This window comes from Eschrichtius robustus, chromosome 14 (genome assembly GCF_028021215.1).
Source record: "Eschrichtius robustus isolate mEscRob2 chromosome 14, mEscRob2.pri, whole genome shotgun sequence".
Lineage (NCBI taxonomy): Eukaryota > Metazoa > Chordata > Mammalia > Artiodactyla > Eschrichtiidae > Eschrichtius > Eschrichtius robustus.
Window position 1 is genome coordinate 84079705 of NC_090837.1, and position 22767 is coordinate 84102471.

Consider the following 22767-nt stretch of genomic DNA (forward strand, 5'->3'; position numbering starts at 1 on the left):
AGCCTAGATACACGGCTAGGTGAATACCGAGGGAGCTTTAGGTGTCCTCCTGGCGCCTGACCAGAGTTTTGGGGAACTCGGTTGCTCTTGAGTAGTCACTTCCCCGAGCTGGCCGAGCCATATGCAGCATCACCAGCTCCCCGAGGTTCCCTCGCAAGGGTCAGACGAAGCTCCCGAGCCCGGTCGCCCGCCTCTCTGGGAGCCCTGGGTCTTCACTGGACGAGGCTCTCGGCCCGCGGAATTCTGGGAGTGGTAGTTTTCTTCCTCCTGGTTCCTTCCAGGTACCCTGGTGGCCAAGACTCGCAGGACTACGATTCCCAGACGCCCGAGCGAGTCTCAGGTCATGTGGCCGGCAAGGCCGTTGGGCGGGGGCCTGGCCGGTGCTCCGCAGCTGTCTGTGACACCCGGAGCCCGCGGGCCGCTTCGGCCCCCAGAGAGCCCGGCATGGTACGCGCGGGCGCCGTGGGGTCGCATCTCCCTGCGTCCGGCTTGGACATCTTTGGGGATCTGAGGAAGATGAACAAGCGCCAGGTAACGGAGTCCAGCGTGGGGGGCGCGTCCGGGAGCCGCGACCGGCTGAGACAGTGGGGAGTCGGAGCTCCCCGGATGGGGCTCCCGCAAGGACAGCGCCCCGCGACTGGGGCCGGTGGCGACCCGAGGCTCCCGCCCTGGGCTCTCGGAGGCCCTGGGTTCAAATCAGCGCAGACCCACGTGTGGGCACTTTCTTGCACTGACAAAAGCGCAATTAGGGGAGGGTGGCCCGGAAGGGGAAGAGAATAGGAACCCCGTCCTTTGGAGGTCGTGTGGTTGAGAAAGCGGGGAGAGATGACTCTACCGCGAGTGACAGCCTTCTGCACGTATTTGAAGGGCCCGTGGAAAAGGGAGCAGATCTCTCTGTGGGGTTCCTGAGGCCTGACGTCCTGAAGGGGGCTGCCCGCGGATGGAAGTGGCAGAAAGGCAGGCGAAAGAGGAGAACTTCCTAGCGATGGGAGCTGTCCAGTCATGCCTCCCGACGCGGTTTCTTCCCATCCCGGGGAGTGTTTTCCCGGCCAGGAGTCGGGACTAAAAAAACTCCTCGCGCGGGAGAGCTCACTGTTGGTGCTCCATCATTGTGGACTGAATCAGTGTTCCAAAAGGGATTCCAGATGTCTTCTCTAACTTCATTCTTGGATTCCGTGGTCTGGCAGCACCTTGAATATCGGAGGCAGCTAGCGTGGGGCCTTTGGGCGGCTGGAGTTGCTGTCTCACCCTTCTGGGAGAGGGCCTCGGAGGAAGACTTCCTTTTTGCCTCTCCTTAGCCCGCCCCCGTCCCCCTCTCTCTTTCTTTTTTCCGAGTAGAATTTCAGACTAGTGCAGTAGCGTGGGGGAATTTGGTGACTTGAATCTCATGAACCGTGTTGAGAACCTTCTAGGTGTGCATGTCAGTTGAGCTCCTGGGAATTTCTGTGATTAAGATGAGTTGTGGCAGAGATCCTCACTACCTGGAAAAACCAACAGCTAATGCCCTGAACATTAATGTGGTTTACAAGAAAATCCTCCAGGAAGCAGAGCTTTACTTTAAAAATCTTGACTTAATTGAGTAGGTTTTAAAAATGTCTCTAAAATTGGTACCGATTACCGACTGCAGACTATCAGTGAAGGCCTTCTGATGAATCTGTCAATCGCTAAGCCAGTTTGCCTTTTGAAAGCTCTGTATATTCCCACTCTCAGTGATAAGGCCCGTTAGTAGCTGGTTGCATTGTCTGTGTTTTGCTAGTCTTCTAATTAAAATTCAGAAGCTCAAATCTGCTGCCTCCTTGTACTTTGTTTTCCTTTTTAAAGCTTTGTCCTTTTGCTTTTTTCTTTTTCCCTCCACAGTAGCATCCTATGACACCTTGTCAGGCGTGCTCGCTCCACCAGTCTTGGAAGAGGGACCTCCTTTTTCTGCTGCCCTTGCTTACAGTTAATTAAGGAAAGAGCCACATGCAAAAACAAGGACTCTTTGTTTCTGCAGTGAGGAAGAGAGGAAGAAAAACAGCCACTGGCATTTCTGCTGCTCTGTCAGCCACAATATCTGGTCTGAAACGTTTGTTTAAAACCCTTAGACATTGGCTATTTCATCTTTGCTTGACAAAGACTGTGAGCTTGCTTCGAAACTCTGCTGGGATGATTAAGTGCCAAGCATACAGAGTTGGTAGGCAAAGGTGAACAGTAAGAAAAGGCACCAGTGAAATGTGGGGTGTATATTTCCAATCAGCTTGTCAGTAGTTCCATCAAAATTACATTTTCTAGATTCCAGGATTTCAATCCTAGACTTAGATACTAAGTCCCTTAAAGATAGGGTGCTGGAAGGGTGATGTGTGGTTTTGCAGTTAGCTTGATTGTTAGGTTTCTATATAATTGGCTATCTCTTGAGCAAATAAATGTCTTGCTCAGAGAAGTTTTTTTTTTTTGAGGAATTGATTTTATTTCCTCTCAATGAATTTTTCAAGCATAGAAAATCATACTGGAAACTATATTCTTAGTACATGGTCTTTATTAGATAAGTGGCAATATTGTATAATTTGCTTTTATCAGGGTGGAGTCCGATGGTTTGAAAACATGTATAAAGATGGCAATCTCTGTAGAAAACCATGCCTTGGGGCTTTCCTAATCAGAGCTGCAGTTCATAACGAAACAACAGTTCTTTATTAAGTCCTTTAAGTCAAGCAGAGCAGGTGGCGAAGTTTTTGAACGTAAACTCCAGTGAACAACTTCTGCTTCAGGCTGATGTGACTAGCAAGGCTGATTTTACTTTAAGCAACAGTTTAACATATTATAGCCCAACACTTGAACAATGTCGGTTTAGCACTCCAGTTTCCTTTTTTGCTCTCCTGGGAATTTAATTTAGTTTGATAATTTGCTATTGGCACTTAAGCCAAGGAGTTAAAAAAATGTTATGTAACTTTAATTTTGAATTACATTTATTATCCTATTTTCATTTATTACATCAAAATAAGTTATTTTAATGCACCTTTTGTCCCTGCTTTTGTAACCTTCACGATTACCTCAATCAAATTACATACTTGCACACAGTTGTAATTTTAGCAAGAGACAGTTTTGAGCTTTGCTTTTCTTTCCTTCCTATCATATCAGAATGTTTTCATGTTTTGTCACACTCTTCAAAATGATTATTTTAACGGCCTCTATCTTGTCAAATTGCTCTTCTTAAATATTTCCCTACCCCCTCCCAGATTTTGAAATTAATCTATGCTCATCATAGGAATTTTAAAGAATAGAGAGTAGTTTAAAGTAGTTTAAATAAGACAGTCCAATCATTCATAATTCCACCATGCTAAGATAGACTCAGCATCTCGGGGGAGCTCCTTGTGTTTGCTTTATAAACTGTTTTACAGTTTGTGGAGATCCTACTGCAGCCTACATTTTTCACCTAGTATATCTTGAGTGTTCGGTCCTGCCATAAAAGTTCTTTATTCATTGTTTCAAATAGTGCAGTAATTCGCCGTTATTTACTCAGTCATTTCTCTGTTGTTGCTCATTTATTTCCCTTTCCCTGTTATTAAAAATAAGTATCTTTGCGCCATAATTCCCTTTCTGCCTTTATTTTAGACTGAATTCCTAGAAGTAGGGTTACTGGGCCAAGAGCAACCTCTTGATACTAATGCTTGACACTAAATTGCTTTCAGAATGGTTATACCAACTTGCGTCCCCACCACTTGCATACATGCTTGTCACGCTCTGAGTATTAGCATTAAAACACACACACACACACACAGAAACAAACAAAAAACCTCTACATTTACTAGGCCAAAAAGGGGCAAGGGGGAGGCAGGATTTGGTTTAAACACTTTGTGTTTATTCGCCACTTGTGTTTCTTCTTTGGAATATTAATAGTTTTAAGCTGGTACTTCTTTTTCGTTGTTGCGATTTTAGTGTTTTTCTTACTACTAGTTTGTATGTGCCCACCGTGTATTTCTCACTATTTATTCAACAAACTGAATACTTACTTTTTCCCAGGCCTGTGTTGAACATTGGGGATACAGCTGTGAACAAGGCTGAAATGATCTGGAACTTACAGTTTAGTGTGAAAGATGCATTAAATAATTATATGCATAATTATCAAGGTGATGGATGGTATAAAGAAATACAGGATGCAGTGAGAATATATAGCAGGAGGACCCAGGTTGGTCTATAGCAGAGGTTGCCAAACTCCAGCCCACTGCCCGTTTTTATAAATAAAGTTTTATTGGAATTCAGCCATGTTCATTCTTTTACGTATTGTCTGTAGCTGCCTTCCCACTACAATGGTAGAGTTGAGTCATTTCAACAGAGATGATAAGGCCCATAAACCTAAAATATGTATTACCTGGCCCTTTACAGAAAAAGTTTGCTAACTCCTGGTCTAATGGGTCAGGGAGGGCTTCCCTTGGGAACTGATGTTTAAAGTAGGACTTAAAGGTGAGTGAGTGTTAGGTGTGCTAAGGAGCCTAAGGAGAGCCTTCTGGGCCACGACAGTAGCCGGTGAAGGTCCTGGAGTGGAAAGGAGCATGTGCTTTCTGAATCACTGACAGAGCCCAGCAGTGGAGCTGGAGTGCAGTGAGCTTTACTAGCTGACACTGGAGAGGAGAGGGCGTATATCAGACAGGGACTTACAGACCATATTCATGCACAGAGTGTGGGATGCAATCAAAGAGCCTTATGCAGGGCATAGAGATGACCCGATGACCAGAGGTGCATTTGAAAACCAGTGCTGAGTGTAGCGTGGAGAACGCGTCGGAAGATGCACGCGTGGACATCGGGAGCCTGGTTAGGAGGCTCTCGCAGTGTCCGGCGGGCTGTGCTGGTGACTTAGGTGAGCGTGGTGGCAGTGGGAATAGAAGGAACTGAACAAATGCCAGACATATTTAGAAGATAGAGAGGATAGAACGAATGGGTGGGGGGTGACTGCAGACAGCTGGGTGGATGGGAATGCCATGTATTGAGATGAGATCACGAGCACTGAAGCCTTTTTGGAGAAGATAAGTCCAGTTTTGACCGTGTTGGGTTGGAGCTGCCTTTACAGACGTCCGAGTGAGACTGTCAGGGAGGCAGTTGGAAATGTCAGTATTGGGAGCGGTTAGCATGATGGTGCCGGTGCCGGCATTTGAAGGTCCAGTTAGAGGAGGAGGAACTGGCAGGAAGATTAGAAAGAAAGTGGTCAGAGGGTGGGCAGTGTGCCATCCAGGACGCCAGGGGCGGAGAGTTTGTAGAAGTGATCGTCTGTGTTGACCGCTGCCGAAAGGTCAGCAAGGTGAGGACTGACAGTTGTCCGTTGGATTTAGTGAGCATGTGACTGGGTGTGTAGCCTGAGGGGTGACTGTAGATGGTGAGGAAGGGGAGAAACCTGGGGTAGCAGCTCCTGAGGTTTGGCTGTGAAGAGAGAGTGAAGAAGCCTTACGGAGGATGTGAGGTGGAAGGAGGATTGAAGGTGGGAGAGACTGAAGCCCAGGGGAGGGAGAAGGTGTAGAACAGTGGTCCAGACTCTGCATCAGGACCACCTGCGAGCCGTTTGAGAAACAGGGATGCCAGCACCCCTCCCCTCCCATTGGTTCCCTCGGTCTTGGATGGAGACCAGGTATACCATGTTCCAAAGGCTCCCCAGGTGATTCTAATGTGCAGCCAAGGTTGAGAACCAGGGGTAGAGAACAGCGTTTCTCAAACTGTGGTCCCCGGACCAGCAGCTTCAGGATCACCTGGGAACTTGTTTGAAGTGCAAATTCTCAGGCCCCACGTGGGGATGCTGGTGCACACTGAAGTTTGAGAACCGCTGCTGTAAAGGCTGGTCTACACTCTCAGAAGTCAGAACCGTGTAAAACCACCTGCCATGTGCCTCCTGGGCCTTCCTGAGTGTCTTCAGCCCCCATTTCTCCAGGCCTTGTGCATTTTTAAGACTATTTAAAACTATATTTAAGCTGTGCTTAAAACTGCATTTTAAACTGTATTCGATCTTCAAAAAGAGTCCATAACCCTGCATTCTGTCTCAGTTAAAATTATCATTGGATATTTGAGGAAAACAGTACTGTCCAGAGCCATGTGATCTGAGTCCTAGTTCCTAACTCACTTCCAAAGGATGTTCTGGAAAGCTGGCAGGTAGTTAAGACGGGATCTAACCTATCTAATCTCACTTGCTCTGAAACACCACTAAAACTATATATAGTAAAGGGACTTTAAAAAGTCATCAGTTACTCCAAGATAGGAAGCCCAGAAAGGGAAACAAGAGCAATCAAATACTAGAAGCTGGAAAACAGAAGGGTGGCAACTGACACCTGGAACCAGCAGTGGGGCGACATGGAGGTGTAAGTCTCCACTGCTTATGCTGCAGGTGCCTCCAAGACCCAAGAGCCGGCGGTTCCAGGTGTCTCCAGAACGGGCGGGAGGGGTGAGGGGGAGATGGGGCTAAAATGAATGAGATGGGCAGAAAAGCTGAGAAGCAGTTAGAGCCCAAGCTGTCCTCTCCAACTCTACTCAGAGGTTTCCCCTCGCGGGTAGAGGTCTGGACCTTCTTCTCCGGAGGGGTAGACAGACGGTCTTGGAGTAGGGCGGCTGCCAGGCCTCATGGGGGCTGCACGCTGCATGCCGAGGGTGGAGAGACAGAAGTGGGTGGTGGAGGCCCCTGGAGGGCGAGAGTCCGGCCGTGTAGGTGAACACACAGGCCAGAAGAGCAGGCTGACGTGCCCGGGTGGAGGGGCTACTTGAGCTCGAGACGTGGTGGGGGATTGAGTAGTTTCAGGGCCAGGTATGCCTCTGAGAGTGGACGGTTCAGGTGGAGGGAGAGGGTCACTGGAGGTGAGGAGGTCCAGGAATTGAGACACCGGAGTGTTGGGTGGGCCATCCACGCTCTTCACATCACCCAGAGCACCTGCAGGAGGCAGGCCGAGGCAGGTACCACAGTCAGAGCCGTCCTGGAGCGCAGTGAGGGCGGGCAGCCCTGTGGGCCCTAGCTCCGTGGTCTCCGGCGGAGCGAGGGCAGCTTAGAACTAGATGCGGACTCAGGTGGCCTTCCTGCCGTGTTCTTAACCAGATATTTGGTGCTCATCATTTAAAACATTTATGGAAACCCTAAACATCTAGGTGTTTACAGTTTCTGTTCACTTTTGAATTGTAATTTCCGATGCAGAATAACCTCATGTAGGACAGAGTGCTGTGAGACTAGGATTCTGCGCCCTCATTTGGGACCCTTCTGGCCGTGGGGCTGCGGAGTGTTCTAGGTGAACCGTGGGCACGTCGGGGCTCTCAGGTTAGGCCTACGGCCTCTGCACTAGAGCGGGAGGCCGAGCCATAGAACCTGAGTGGTGGGGCCCCTCAGGGTTGAAGGTTCTGGGGGATTCTGGAGAGGTAGGAAGAGTCGTACCGAGGCCTTAACAAAGCAGGTCCCACAGACTACTCTGGTTTTTTATTTTTTTCCTTTTCTCTCATGGAAGGAGAGAAGATACATGGGCATTCCATGGTCAGAAGTTGAAATTCTGCCTAATTTTGTAGCTTGTGTGAACTAGTTTCATGTCCTAAAATAACAGCTTTTTTTTTTTTTTTTTTTTTTAAACAAGCACATCTCCAGCTTTGGGTTAGTGAATATTCTGACACCGGTTCTTACTTTTGGTTTGGCCTTTTTCATTCCAGCTCTATTACCAGGTCTTAAACTTTGCCATGATTGTGTCTTCTGCGCTCATGATCTGGAAAGGCCTGATCGTCCTCACTGGCAGTGAGAGTCCCATCGTGGTGGTGCTGAGGTGGGTCCCGCCGGCCGTCCTGCTGCTGCCCAGGACCCAGGAGCAGCGTGGACAACCCAAACTCGGTGTTTTAATTGGATAAAGTTTTATAGTTTTCTTTATTGATACCTGTTTTGAGAAGGTTTCATTTTTTTTTTTTTGGCTTTTGTTGAAAAATCTTTTTCAATAGACAGTTGAGGCCTTTCATCATGTTGATGCTGGTGGTCCAGTGCAGTGTGATTTACTTTCATGTTTTAATGTTTTAATCCATGTTAAATGACATTTTAATAAGATAGTAATAATGCATTATTTGTGTACGTGTTGATTTTTAAACATAGCCAATTTAAAGCTCTTACTTGGTTCACTTTGTCCCGCGTGGGCAGGGAGTCTGTGCCCAGCACGGTGTCTGGTGTTTCCTCAAGTTTCTTCAGCAGCGCGTGGAGGCTGACTCCTCTCTTCTCAAGACTTTTACTCTTAGAAAGCACAGCGTGTTCATCTGAGAGAAGTTTATACTTTAACTTCCCAGAGCCGTGAAGTCATCCAAGGGGAGAAACTTCACAATCAACTTGAAATGAAGTAGCATGTTTGTGAGCCATTAGGAGCTTGCAGATGCTCTGCTCATGGTGCCTTAGGTCGTTGAGTCTCCCTGCAGTGGGCGTGGAGCCCTGTTGTTCCACAGGGGAGGCAGCGGGCTGCAGCAGTGGCGTGGGCAGGGTCACCACTGGCCAGAGCAGGAGAACCAGCACGCAGGCTTCTTGGCTCCCAAGCCAGTGCCCTTTCCCTCCTCTGGGCCCCGCTGTCACGTGATGGGGCAACAGCTCTGGCCCGGGCTTCACCAGGCCGCCCTTCTGTGGCTGGCCAAGGGACCTGCTTCTAGAGACGCAGCATTTTCATAAACTTAGGAGCCTGAGGATGGCATAGTTCACACACAGAGCTGAGGGGACCTGTAATTCACTGGTGTTTACACTGTGCTCCAGGGGTGCCAGAGGGTCCAAGTGGATGGGTTAGGAGGGAAAAGGTGACCAAGCTCAAGGACTATAGACACCTTAGCCTTGCTTCGGTTGTGACAGCTCCACTTTTATGTACTTTATGTGACTATACTTTACCTGGTAAGATTTCATTTGAAGGAAGGATTTTAAGGCTTTTGAAAAAAGAAAAAATTAAACCCCTCAAATTCAGATGGGCCCTGTCACTCAACAAATATGGAAGCTGAGGTCCAACAAGGCCAAGTCGCCTGCATCTCAGTTACTTTCGGCAGAGCCAGAACTCCGTCCGAGGTGTTCCGGCCCTCCTCCAATCACACAGACACACTTGCGCGCAGAGATTATTGTGAAATTGCAGTACATGGGGACTTTTTTTTTTTCTTAAAGCATCCTTTACAATTCTAAAGCAATTTGGTTTGTCAGCATAAACTGTTGACGTCATGAGGGATGTGTGACCTTGGGGAACACTGACCTTGGGAAAGTCCCTGGCCCTTGAGGAAAGCAAGTGTAAGTTGTTATTAGTGAAACATTTCAAAGGACTGCCTTCCTAATGGGGCACGATAATGACTCCTGCTGCCAAACCGCAGTGCACTTATCCTGCCTCTGAGACTTGTTCAGGGAGGTTTTCTTTTAAAACTGCTGTCCTTGTTATCACAGACTGAGATGGTTTTCTAGAAACTTCTTCCCACTGCGTGTCTTCAGGAATTTTGTCAAAGGAATAAAGATGAAGCAGTAGATGAAGAAATTATCCTAAGCATTTTAGCCGTCATTGGCTTTTACTTCAAAGAGTCCACATTTTTCTTAGTTCTTTTTCTACCTAATACAAACTGCAGAGGGACCCGCTAGTGCCCTTCTCATACTCAAATCCAAGAAGAAGTCGCTCCCTTTCTCACTATTATCACCTTGAGCAGTCAGAAAGAAATTGCTGTGGTTTGTTTTATAGCTCATAGACCTGCTTGACTGTTGATGAAAGTTGATATTCTAAGTGGTATGTTTGTTGTATTCTTTATGGGTTGAAATGTTCACCTGGTGTGAACATAATTCTGATGTGACTTTGTGTTTCTTTCCAGTGGCAGCATGGAGCCAGCCTTTCACAGGGGCGACCTTCTGTTCCTAACAAATTTCCGGGAAGACCCGATTAGAGCTGGTGAAATTGTTGTTTTTAAAGTCGAAGGCCGAGACATTCCAATAGTTCACAGAGTAATCAAAGTTCATGAAAAGTAAAGAGGCTTTACTTCTCTTTGGTTTTGTTTTGTAGACAAAACTGTGGACAGTTTGAATGGTTGATTAGAAAGTAGCAGAAACACTGGATTATGTTCCTAGTTTTGCCATTTAGTAATTGGGTGACTTTGGACCTGCTACTTAGCTGAGTCTGTAAGATGGGAATAATACTTTACCCACAGTAACTCACAGGGTGATTATGTGAATGAAATGAACTGATGTTTACTAAAGCACTTGAAAAACTTGAATTGCTGCACAATGTACGCTGGAATGTATTCTTGCAGAATATTAGTTATTTGAAGGAGTCTCAAAGAAAATCAGATCTCATGGTAATTGAGGATAATTTTCGTAAGAGAATTATCTTCTGAAATGCAGAAAGCTACCTGTTTCTCATGTCACTTTGGACAAACTGGCATTCTCAGCAGTTATATTACCCCTGGATGAATAAAAATTCCTTTCCCCATCTCTTCCCATGATTTGATCATTGCATATCCTGCATTAATTCTCCCCACCACAAATGGCTTTGCCTTTTCCTTAAATGCCAGTGATGACTTATTAAAACACCTCTTGGGAACCAGAAACAATGACTTCTAGCTCAAACATATTAAGTTTCCATGAGAGAGTACAGTCACGTGATTAGCGAAAACGTTACATACGTGGTTATTCATTTACCTTTATGCAGCTTAGTATAACATTTTACCTGCATGAGTTATGGGATTAAAGTTAGGTATATATATTTGTATTTTTTGAATAATGGAGCATTGCTCATCCTCTCTGTGTGTGTGTGTGTCTGTCTGTGTCTGTGTGTCTAACTATTTGTACATTTCTGGTATGAGATTCTCATTCCATTCACTGCTTCCAGGTGTTCCCCAAAGATGTTTGATACTAAAAATATTCACTTCATTTTACTCTAAACATTAGAGTGACCCTGTTTCAGTTTGTGTTAATACACTGGTACTGCACTAACATTACCTTGTTAGTAGTACTTGTTAACTTACTGATGAAGAAATATGCTCAGTCATGATGCGACAGAACTCTCACCTGATTTTAAAACAATTTCCAAAGATGGGAAATTGTGCATTCCCTGTAGAGCTGCACTAGCCAATGAGTTTGCCACCAGCAATATATGGTTACTGAGCACTTGAAATGTAACTAGTGTGAAATATACACAAGATTTCAAAGACTTAGTACCAAAAAAAGAATATCTCAATAATAATTTTAGATTGATTATATGTTGAAGGAATATTTTTGATATATTGAGTTAAATAAAATATATTATTAAAATAAAAAGAAAACAAAGATGAGAAATTGTTCAAAGTTAAGGAAATAATGATGCTTTGCTGTAATTTGCATGAATTGTGAGAGATGGCCCGGGTTTTTCTACTCTTAATTTCTTTTATAACATGGCTGCAAATCAGCTCACTCTTTTTGGCGTGGTTTCAAATCTTTGTGGGCTTTTAATATTTTATCAAATTATTTAGTGCATTTTCTCATTTGTCTTGTTGAAAAAAGACCCTCTTTATAGCTCTATAAGGCTATAATATTGTGTTTCTAGTATCAAGGCTGTGTAAGCACCAGTTTACAATGTTTAAAATGAATCCCCCCTGTCTCTTTAACACAGTGGTTTTATGCCGTTTGTAATTCCTGTTTGTTTGCAAACTGGATTGTAATCCACTTTGCTCAGTGGTGAAGGAAATAAGGCATTAACACATCCCACATTTGGTAAGGAAAAATAAGCTTGGGGAGAGCTAAGAGCACATTTGTGTTTGAATTACCTTGTGCTCAAATCTGTGTAATCTGGGACCAAGTTCATGTGTCGAGTGAAGAGGAATATAATCTGTGTTAACCAGTTGGTCCATGGGGATGAAGAATGGATGGAAACAGATGCTGGAGCTAATCATTGCCTTCCTGGTGCCCTTGTGCTTTGCATGCTTTTTGGTTATCAGGGTAACTTAAGTGTTTTAGAATTTAAGTCTACAAAATTGTCATTAATTTGTGCTTTAGTTGAATGGTTATCTGCCAGCAAGCATCTTAGACCAAGAAAGATCAAGCTATCTTTGACTGCTTTTCTCAATGCCCATATCTGCCTGTAAAGTGTTGGCCAAGCTAATACTTTTCTAACGATGCAGTGCTGAAAATAATTTTTGAAAGGACATTGTTTTGCTTTCCAGAGATAATGGAGACATCAAATTTCTGACTAAAGGAGATAATAATGAAGTTGACGACAGAGGCTTGTACAAAGAAGGCCAGAACTGGCTCGAAAAGAAGGATGTGGTGGGGAGAGCCAGAGGGTGAGTGAGGATTAACTTCTAAGTTATGCAGAAGATTCAGAAACCAGAAAAATATTCAGCAACAAAGAAACCAAGGTTAATAGAATCATTCATTACAAAGATTATACGTCAGGAGAGTTGTCAGCAGTTTTACTTTGTACTGTGAAGACTAAACAAAATTCAGAACTTCCTAAGGACCTAAAATCTAAAGCTGAATGCAAGTACGCTATCTATATCATGGGTTTAATTCTATTTTTGAAATAAATCCTCACCTAGAGATTATTTATAGATTTTAAATAACAATTATAAGAAATCCTTTCAGAAATAACTACTGTGTAACACTGTGATGAATATTCTAGATATTCCTTGTACCTATATAGATGTGTGTATGCATATGTAATATATAATTTTACATAGAAGAGTTTTATTCTTTCACCCAGCAGAAAGTTGCAAATAGCTTTCTGTGTCAAATCTACACCTATATCTTTTTAAACGGCTGCATGGTGTTCCTCTGAGAATCATAGCTGATTTCACTCGTCCTCTTTTGGTCAACATTTAGATTATCTCCTGGTTTTTACTACTAAGAAAAGTTCTGTGATAAAATTTTTAATACCCATCTTTGCATAATTGTTCCAGCCATGAGTTCTGCTTCTGATTGACACAGCAGAGAGTCTGTCCTGTTATTAAATACCAAAAAAGGAGATTCTCCCCCTCTCTTGGTGACCCTTTTTATATTTAACCCTTGCTAGAAATGTCTCCTTTTATTGAAATCCCACCAGCTGTGTAAGGCTGGAGAACACCGGTGGCCATTTTCTAAGATATAGCTTTATTCATCAGCTCGTAGTTTAAGGCCTCTTTCTACCCCTTTTCTCCCTCTGCTCACCTTTTAACCATTTCTACTCTATTGCAATTCCGCCTGAGTATCTGCAGGGAGATGAGAGAGACCTGCAGCTGGTCAGTCCTGTATTTTTAGACACTCTGGTGAGAGGCTTTGTATAAGTGAGAGGTTGATGCTACTGATTTTTAAGCAGACTGGAGGGTACTAAGGGGGTGTTACCTTGTTTCCTATCAGCGACATGATTGAGACTTGGGTCAAACTGATTCCATATTAACATTAATTTTGTTAGCATAATCATTGGCTGGTTTATCCTGGCTTATTCTCTCTGGGATCATAATCATGTTTGGGTATAAATTACGGGATTCACATTTGTGTTCACTGCCCAACCGACTTCTTTGTTATATCTGAAAAGGGCTGTGCAATGAAAATGATGAGGATTCCTTCAGTTACAAACTGTTGGGTTGGCCAAAAAGTTTGTTCGGGTTTCCCAGTAAGATCTAAACCCGAACGAACTTTTTGGCCAATGCAATAATTATTCATGTGCTTTCAAAGCTCTCTCTCACAGCAGTTTATATATAGGCTATCTGAATCTTACATCTCTACTAAGAAAAATTAAGAACTCGATTTGCCCTTTCTGTTGTACAAGTGGCTCAACTAATTATTTTCATTCTGTTAGGGTGAGATGCAGCAAGTGAAGACAAGTAGCATCTCTAGATCCTAATTTGCCTTCTTAAAAAGTTGTCCTGGCTGTTAGCGCTGGTGCTTTTTACTAATAAAACCTTCTGAGGCAGGAGTGAATATTGTTTTTATGGCCCCAATCAGTGTTGTTCCCAAGGAAGACTTTTTCCTATGCTGATTTATAGTGTTTTCAAGTATTGCTATCATTATATTACAAACACTTTTTACACTTCTGGCTTTTTATCCCACAATTTAGGTTTTTACCATATGTTGGTATGGTCACCATAATAATGAACGACTATCCAAAATTCAAGGTAGGAATTTATGTGTACGTCTTTATTTTTTAAGAAAATATTGGCGCTTTTACACATGCAATTGTAAAGATGCAGTCTGTTAAGAATGTTTTGCTAGCTAATTCTTCTGCAGAGTATTTGTAGTTAATTACAAATTAATACACTCATTTAAATTATCAATTTTAAATTATTGAAATTAATTATTGAAAGTAAGTACTTCCACCTTTTATGTTTATATAGTGTGTTCTAAAATGGAACCTATATATTTTTTGCTTTTTATTATGGAAATCTTTAAACATACGAAAAAAGTCGTACAATAAGCCCAGTAATGCTTATCTCCCAACTTCAACAAAAATAGTATCCATATTTTTTTTTAATCACTTGAAACACAGTAGGAAACCTACACAGGAATGAGTAGTACATTAGCAGTGTGTGTTGGGTGTGTGATCCTTGGTCTATCAATATATTTGGGGGTTTTAACTGTTATGTGTTACTGAGCAGCTCATTTGGAGAACAAAGCATGTGGAAGAGGTCATCTTTTGATCCTGTCCTCAGTCCAGTATTGACCAGACTTTATCTGAATACATTTGTAGACCAAATTTATTTGTAGTCCTCATGGTAATTTTCCACTGTGTTTTCTTTGCAGTACGCTCTTTTGGCTGTAATGGGTGCATATGTGTTACTAAAACGTGAATCCTAAAATGAAAGGCAGTTCCTGGGACCAGACAGAAATAAATTCTGTTGAAAAAGAGAAAAGCTAATATATTTGAAATGTTCCACTTTCTGTATAAAAGGAAACAATGTGGAGACGTTTTTGTCTTGTTTGAATAAACGATTCATCAGTGAAGATTGTTTTCTTTTGTGAACTCTGATTTGAATGTGCTCAGTCTCTCTGCTTCTCGTGGTAAGCGCTCTAAACCAAGCTTGAGGGTCTGCAGCACTTCAAGAATCAGGCAGGCCGTCTCTGGGCCTGGCCTGCCAGTGGGATAATGCATAGTCCAAACGTGATACAGTTGTAACACCTGAGTTTCAAAAATAAAATTCTTCTCATAGCATTTCCAGGGGAAACAGACAGGCCCTTAAAAGAAAATGATTTCTTATTTATTGAAGTGTAGTCTGATAAACGAATAAAACCTAAAACCTTTTTAGAAGGAAAGGTGTAATCTGCTTTGTTCTTGTGGTCTGGTGTATCTTGAGATGGTTGGATAAATTATTTGAAAAGTGTCTGATAAATTATAACAACAGTGCGTACTCCTTTGACAAACCGCACAAAGCACAGAAGGGTAGAAGGGCTGTGTCCTTTTTCCCCTCAGTCTCCCTTTCCATTTCCCAGGGATCTCCACTGTTACAGTTTAGTTTCGTTATCTTTGCACTATACGCAATCCTGAATATAAAATAGTCCCTCGTTAAACCATCTTTCATACCCTTGTGTCCCAGCTGCTGCCTTAGGTGCTGGGGATACTGAGTCCCAGCCTGGATGGAGGTTCCAGTGTAGTAGAAGGAACAGGTGATAAACTGATGTGTGATTTCAGGAGGGACAGTTGCTGTGGGAAAGAAGCAGATAGCGGGTGCTTTTCACATGGGTCAGGGAAGACCTCTGAGGAGGGGACATTGAGCAGAGTTAAAAGAAACGAGAGGAAGGGACTTTCCTGGTGGCCCAGTGGTTAAGACTCTGTGCTTCCACTACAGGGGGCAAGGGGGGGAGCAAGGGTTCGGCAAGGGTTCAATCCCTGGTTGGGGAACTAAGGGCCAAAAAAAAAAAGAAAAAAATAGGAACACTCCCAGGGAACACTGGTGCTGCTGGTGCCCGGACCACACTGCAAAGTGTCAAGGGAATAAAAAGGAGGCCAGTGGTATTTTCAGATACTCTCTTCAGTTTTGCCAAAACATTCTCTCTTCACCGAACAATACAATGTTGACATCATTTTCAGTCAGAACTTAGAAATCTACCTCATTCTTTCAGGTTTGTTCAATTCTGATCTAACAATTTAGAATCCTGCCTGGTCACTTAACCACCCATGGGCCTTGAGCATAGCTTCCCTCAACCTCAGATGGAGGATGAGAACGGCTCTCACATCCCTGCGTGTCCCCAGGAATTAGTAGATGATTCCTTAGCCCGATGCTGCCCATGTACGCAGTTTGCACTCAGTACATGTCACCCGTGGTTACGTGTGTTTTCCTCTTCGGCATAACCTGTGCCTTCACACAGCTGTACGGTCACTTTCTGACTGAGCTCTGATTTGGTGAAGACCAGCAGGAGTGACCCGTGGCGGGCAGCCTGCCCTTTAATCCTTAATCTCTGCTAAAATAGGCTGTTGCAACAATAATGGACCTCATCCTGTTGAAATCAGCGAAGTGAAAGAAAAAAAAATTTACAGGATACTTTCTAAAAACATTATTCTCTGGTGCCCTTTAATAAACTCTTTTTTAAGAAAAATAGGTTTTTCTTCCCTGAACTAAAGGTGGAATTTCAAAATGTTGGGTCAAAACTTTATTATTTTATCATCTTTCTGGGGTTCTGTAGTTGGTTAATAGAAACTTTAAAAAGTTCCATAACGTGGCTAAGCTTTTCGGTAATCCTTTGAACATGCCTGACATTCTGAAATAAACTTGACAAAGACAGGTAAGAACCCAGACACAGTTCAGCCAGTGCCGTTTGATTGTGGCTCGTTAGAAAGTATGATCTCTTTTGGCCTTTTAGAGGCTACTGGTCTTTATCAAATGGAAATGATGGGAGTTAATGCTGGATCGATGTTCCTTTATCTGGAGTCTCAGTTGCAGCCTCGATGTCTGGAACGAGAACCAGGCCTGTATCTGGGCAGACAAAACTAGCACTGCGATGTGGCAGTGGGTTCACCGGGTAGGACCTCTTGCTGGGAGCTTCTGTATGCCTCTGGGACACACATTTCTCACGTGCTTGAGCAACTGCTTTTCCACTTCACGACAGCTTAGAAACCTTGAGGTGAAGGTGTCTGGTGGACACTGGCCAAGCAAGGATACCCACTGAGAAGGGAGAAGACCAAGTATAAAAAACAGTGGAAGGATTTCAAGACACCACCTACTGGAGGGACAGACAGCCCATGTCTCAGCTCACAAAGGCCTCAGTGATACACAAGGACACTTACACAGAAGCTAAATGGTGTTTGCTATACTGTATTTTAAGATCCATTTAGGTTTCTATCAGAAACTGGAAATTTTCTACTGTGGAATTAAGCTTCAGTTTTTAAAAAAGGTTAGTGATTTCCCAACCCACAGGTCTCAGTCCTGCCTTTTTCCCTTTGACAATGAATGTGTCAGTCCTATGCAGATGCTAGACACACACACACCCTGAAATGACCAGATAGTGGGCTCTAAACTCCTCTATAAAATTTTTGCCACTGTCCCCAGCAAGCAAGCCTGGGCAGATGAAACATTCTTGTGAAGTGGAAGAAGTCTGACTTTTAAGTAAGCCAGGTAGAAGAATCTTTAAATAAAGAGAAGCAAGCCTGGCATCTTCTCTATTGAAAACTCCCCAGGTGACTCATGCGGCCAGGGTTGAAGACCACTGAGAAATGTCCGCACAGATTAGTCGGGAGGAAATGTGATTAGGATGCTTGATTGTTCACATCTTCCATTTCGTCTTCATGAAGTCATTTGCAGATTGCATGGTAGGAAAAAGCCAGACATGCACCGTTTCTATGTGCTACCCTCTCCCCTCCATTTCCCACACCCAGCTGATGCTAGCCATCTCGATTAACGGTCTCCTGGTTTCTGCTTCAGTACCTCATCTTACTAAGTAGCCTTTGGCCCAGCGCACTGGTCGGTCTGTTTAGTCTCATCCTGAAAATCCAGGCGGAGATCCATCCATCCCCACTCTGGGGGTTCAGCAGTTCCCTTAGTTTCCAATGAGAGGCATGGGGACGGGGGGTGGAAAGAGGATCTGGAGTCACCGTGGTTTAAGTCTTGCCTCCACCTACTAGATATGTAGCTTGTAACTGATGAGACTCAGTTTCCTTACGTCCAGAATGAGTGTCCAGGTGGGTGAAGGATTTGTTAGATGCTTGGTTTTCATCAAACAGGGCTTTACGCTTTCTTCCTCAAGATCACTGGAGTTTGACCACTTAGAATTTGTTTATTTTTTAAACTCCCAAATCCTCTTGAACATCCTTCCCTATCATTTTTGGCCGTGAATTCTACCTACATTTTCTCTGGATTTTAAATCTGCTTCCCTGCATTGTTGCAGACATATCAATGATAGGGACATTTGCCCCCAGAGCCTTTGCTTTTAGCCACATGAAGCTTAAGGAGGATGTAGGAGAGGGGAAGGCCCTTTGCCACGTGATCTTGGTGGCGAAGCCTTCTGTTGTAGAGTTATCTCTGGGCTTCTTCCCCTTCAGTCCTCACCCAAACACTATCCGCTACATTCCTCTTGTCAGGTGTAATCGTCTCCCCACAGGTGTTTAGCTTTTGCCATATGGCAGGAATTTTTTGGAACAATTTAGAGCAGTTTTAGGTCCACAGAAAAATTGAGTAGAGAGTACTAGACGTTCCTCCCTGCCCCACAAACGCACAACCTCCCCTACTATCAAAGCCCCTACTATCAAAGCCAGCATGGTAGTATATTTGTTACATTTATGAACCTACATTACACGAAGTTATCACCCAAATTCCATAGTTTACATCAGGACTCACTGTTTTGGTTTTTTTTTAATTTTATTTAATTTATTTTTTTATACAGCAGGTTCTTATTACTTATCCATTTTATACATATTAGTGTATACATGTCAATCCCAATCTCCCAATTCATCCCACCACCGCCTCCCGCCCTCCACTTTCCCGCTTTGGGGTCCATACGTTTGTTCTCTACATCTGTGTCTCTACAGGGCTCACTCTTGGCGTTGTACATCTTATGAGTTTTGACAAATGTGTCATGACATGTATTCACCATTGTGGTATCATACAGAATAGTTTTACTGCCCTAAAAATCTTCTGCTTATTCATCCATCCCTCCCCGCACCTCTAGCAACATCTGATCTTGGTCCTGTCTCCATAGTTTTGCCTTTTACAGAATGTAAAACAAGCAACACCGCAAAACAAAAAAGAAAATCCTCTGGACACCCTCTCTACTCCACTCCTAAATGTTCTTTGGTTCTCTCAGGTGCTCTGGGGCCCCAGGTGGCCTCTCTGGGATCTCATGCCTTGAGGACATAGCTCCTAAACGAATATGCAAACAGTAGTAACTAATAGGGGCTTATTGTCTATCTCTCAGGAGTATTTACATTTTAGTCATGAATTTGTGAAAAAGCTCAAGGCCTTACATGTGGGGTCATTACAGATGTCCCGAACAGCTGAGACAGAAAAATCAGAGGTTTGGAGGAGTGGGAGTTCCCCAAGTCTTTGGAATCACACTTTTGCTTTGGTTACATGGCAGGGATTATGTCTGAGTTGATGCAGCCCTTGCACAGCTGCTCATGCCCACAACCTGCTGAAAACGGATTTATGCAAAATGCCTGCCACCAACTCACCCTGCTGCCATACACACGCCCACATGTGTGCAGGTAAGTGGCTTTTGATGGATTAGCTAGTTTAAAATTTCGGTCTGAAATTGGTTAAATAAAAAAATCAAAGTAACAAGTTTGTATCACTCAGGCAAATGGTATGAACTTACAAAATGAGAATCCCGGCGGGACTCTGACAGCTAAAATGTAAAAGGGAGATTAAGGGGTTTAAGAGGAAACTTGAAAAACAAATAGCCGGAGATAGAACGATCCAGGAGAAACGGTGTGGGAGTGGAGTGCCACACAGATGCTCTAGTTCTTCCCTGCTCTAAGCTGGGCGCCCTGGGTCCGCAGGAGCCGCACCAGGTCCCCTCCAGCGCCCTGCTGGGTTTTCCCATCAGAAAGGCCTCTCACTTGAACCCAGGCCCTGTGGCCACGACAGATGTGACAGGATGTCTGCCACCAGGACCTAAGCTCTTGGAGCCTCCACTGCACCTTGGACCACATTCTCCTTCCCTCCGTCACTATTTCCAGCTTTTGCCGAGTGGGGAGTTAGGAAGAGGAGGAAGAAGAGGCCAGCAGTGAGAAGGAAGCAGCTAGAGTAGGCCTAGAGTTCTGCATTTCTAACTTGAGTTTCTACATTAATTTTTCTAAGTTTGCCTTCCTCAGTGGTTTTCAGTCCTGGCCACCCATTAGGACCACATGGGCACTTAGAAGAATCAGGGTTTCCAGGTCCTGTCCCACACCGTTTGAAAGAGAGTCCTTGCAGGTGGGACCCGATGCTGCAGTTTGAAAGCTCCCAGGTGACTCCAGTGAGCAGCCGGGGCCTCGCTGGCCTGAGAGCAGCTTCCTTACCCTGCATGGGACGGGGCGTCCGTGAAGCAGGTCAAGAGTTCCTCTTGCGGAGGGTAGTTCTAGGGCAGGAGATCCCTGCATCCCAGCCCTCTCAGCTGCCAGAACGTCTGGAACCTGATGTACCCACCTGGCCTTTACCATGGGGCAAATGCCTTTCCCCGAGAGCAGCCTTCTTCACCCACCTGCTCCTTGGAGCAATCTCACCAAATTCCTCCCTGCCTACAGCAGTCGATATCTGGGAGGGGTACTTGGGGCAGTGTATGGAGAAACTGGGGGCCGGGGTGGCGGGGGAGAGGTGGGCACTTTGTTCCCTACCTGTATAGGTGTCCCTAAGTCAGTGCTTCCCAAACCTTGACTCTGCATAGGGATCGCCTGGGCGTCTTGTTAGAATGCAGATTCTGATTCAGGAGGCCGGGTGTAGGGTCTGAAATTCTGCGTTTCTAACAAGCTCCTAGGTGGTGCTGATGCCGCCAGTTGGAATAGCAAGGCTCTAGGATGCTACTTCCCTCCACCCCTTTCTTGGAAGCTGTTGGGGTTTAAATTGGGACCAACTGGGTTAGGTGGCTTCGTACGTTAGGGGACCAGGAATGACGGGGCCTGGCATCCTTACTCAGGGCAGGAAGAGACTATATCGATTCGGCTCAGACGAGGCTGCAGGCGTGTTGCTGCTCTAGACTAGAGCCCAGGTGAGCTGTGTCCTCTCCGGGCCTGGTGACAGAGCTGTGACCTCATCCACAGAAAATCAACCTTGACCTCCAGGCAACATGGAAGGAGAGCACCGCCTCCCATGCCCCCTGTGACTGCCCGTGTAAGGCCGCCATCTGCGCTCACACTGACCTGATTGTACTGGCATCACCTGCTCTCACCTCTCCCTCCAGCACGTGCCAGTTTCTACCCTGCCTGTTTCCTTAAGAGCTCCAGGAGACATTATAGGAGGCAATGTACATAAAAGTCTCGAGCTGAGAGTGGGTGCTCAATAAATACATTTGTTGGGTGAATGTGAATAAAATAAGTTGCTCGAATATTCTGCCCAATATTTCCAAAGCACCAGCAGCAGAATGCAGTGGTGTCATTTAACAGGAAATATTCAGCAGGGCCCCATGCTGCGATCATCTCCGTGATAGCTACCACTGAAAGGATTTCTTTGATTTCATTTCTTCCCCAAACACTGCCTCTCATAGCTGCTGAGTTTTCAGCCTCTTGCCGTCTTCCCAGTGGTTCTTCATTCAGCCATTTCCCCGGCAGAGGGATTAGGCAGCACCTGGCGACCCTCTGAGGAAGGCTGAAGCTATTTGCGTCTCTAACCACAAGGAAATGACTACTGACAGCTCCAAGTAAAGCAGAAATATTAAGAATGACGAGTGAAGTTCCTGTACCAGAAAATGGAACATTAATAAAAAGTATTAAAAGCCAGAGCATAGCAATAAATTGTAGGTTTTGAAAGCATATTTAAAGTCTGCATGAAACTCGTTTGCCTTTGTCCCTTGGAATTTGCAAAAGTACACTAGGTTTCGATTAGCTGGTTCAGAATTCTTTGACTATGATGGGTCAATATATTACACTTCTAATTTACTTATATTATTGTCCCCCAGAAACACTGGCTCCATCTCCATTTAAAAATTCTGTGAAAAGACAAGTAAGTTGCACATTTAGGAATTGATTATCCTGTCTGTAAATGGGCCAAACATTTGAATTTTTCTGCTGCCTGCTTCTGGCTAATGTATGCAAATGAAGAAAAATGAAGGGAGATGAAACTCTAGTCAATATATTTTGTACTCATTAAAAGTTCTGGTGGGAAAAATGTGGGCAGTGAAGAATTCCAAGGTTACTGTCTGTTGCTCGTCAACTCAAGGCATCCAGTTTATCTATGGTGGACACAAACCTTTTCTTGCATCCATGGTTGGGTGACATCTGTGACATGCATACTTGATGTGACTCTCTTATAGCTGAAGACTTCACATGAGCACAACAATAATAAATATTATTATCTTTTGTTTCTCTTTTTTTAAAGATTTTTTTGATGTGGACCATTTTTAAAGTCTTTATTGAATTTGTTACAATATTGCTTCTCTTTTATGTTTTGGTTTTTTGGCCATGAGGCATGTGGGATCTTAGCTCCCTGACCAGGGATCAAACCCACACCCCCTGCATTAGAAGGCAAAGTCTGAACCACTGGACCGCTAGGGAAGTCCATGCTTCATTTTGTTTTTATTGAAGTATAGTTGCTGTACAATATTATATGTTACAGGTGTATAATATAGTGTTCACAATTTTTAAACATCATAATCTCCATTTATAGTTATTATAAAATATTTACTATATTTCCTGTGTTGTACATTATGTCCTTGTAGCTTATTTTATACCGTTTGTATCTCTTAGTCCTTTACCCCTGTATTGCCCCTCCCCATTTGCTCTCCCCACTGGTAGC

General features: G+C 44.2%; 1 protein-coding gene across 1 annotated transcript; it reads left to right on the plus strand.

Annotated features, from left to right (window-relative positions):
* Positions 1-351: 351 nt before the first annotated feature.
* On the plus strand, positions 352-15163 carry SEC11C (SEC11 homolog C, signal peptidase complex subunit). Its single transcript, XM_068563325.1, has 6 exons — positions 352-531; positions 7636-7745; positions 9778-9927; positions 12100-12219; positions 13971-14028; positions 14654-15163. Exons 1-6 carry the CDS (start codon positions 445-447, stop codon positions 14705-14707), a joined length of 579 nt encoding a protein of 192 aa, XP_068419426.1. The 5' UTR covers positions 352-444; the 3' UTR covers positions 14708-15163.
* Positions 15164-22767: the final 7604 nt, after the last annotated feature.

What these genes read in the sequence shown, in the direction of transcription:
- SEC11C (XM_068563325.1), top strand. Translation starts at nt 445, where the DNA reads ATGGTACGCGCGGGCGCCGTGGGGTCGCATCTCCCTGCGTCCGGCTTG. An exon ending in GTAATCAAAGTTCATGAAAA is followed by an intron (nt 9,928 to 12,099) that starts GTAAAGAGGCTT and finishes TTTGCTTTCCAG; the next exon opens with AGATAATGGAGACATCAAAT. An exon ending in GTGGTGGGGAGAGCCAGAGG is followed by an intron (nt 12,220 to 13,970) that starts GTGAGTGAGGAT and finishes CCCACAATTTAG; the next exon opens with GTTTTTACCATATGTTGGTA.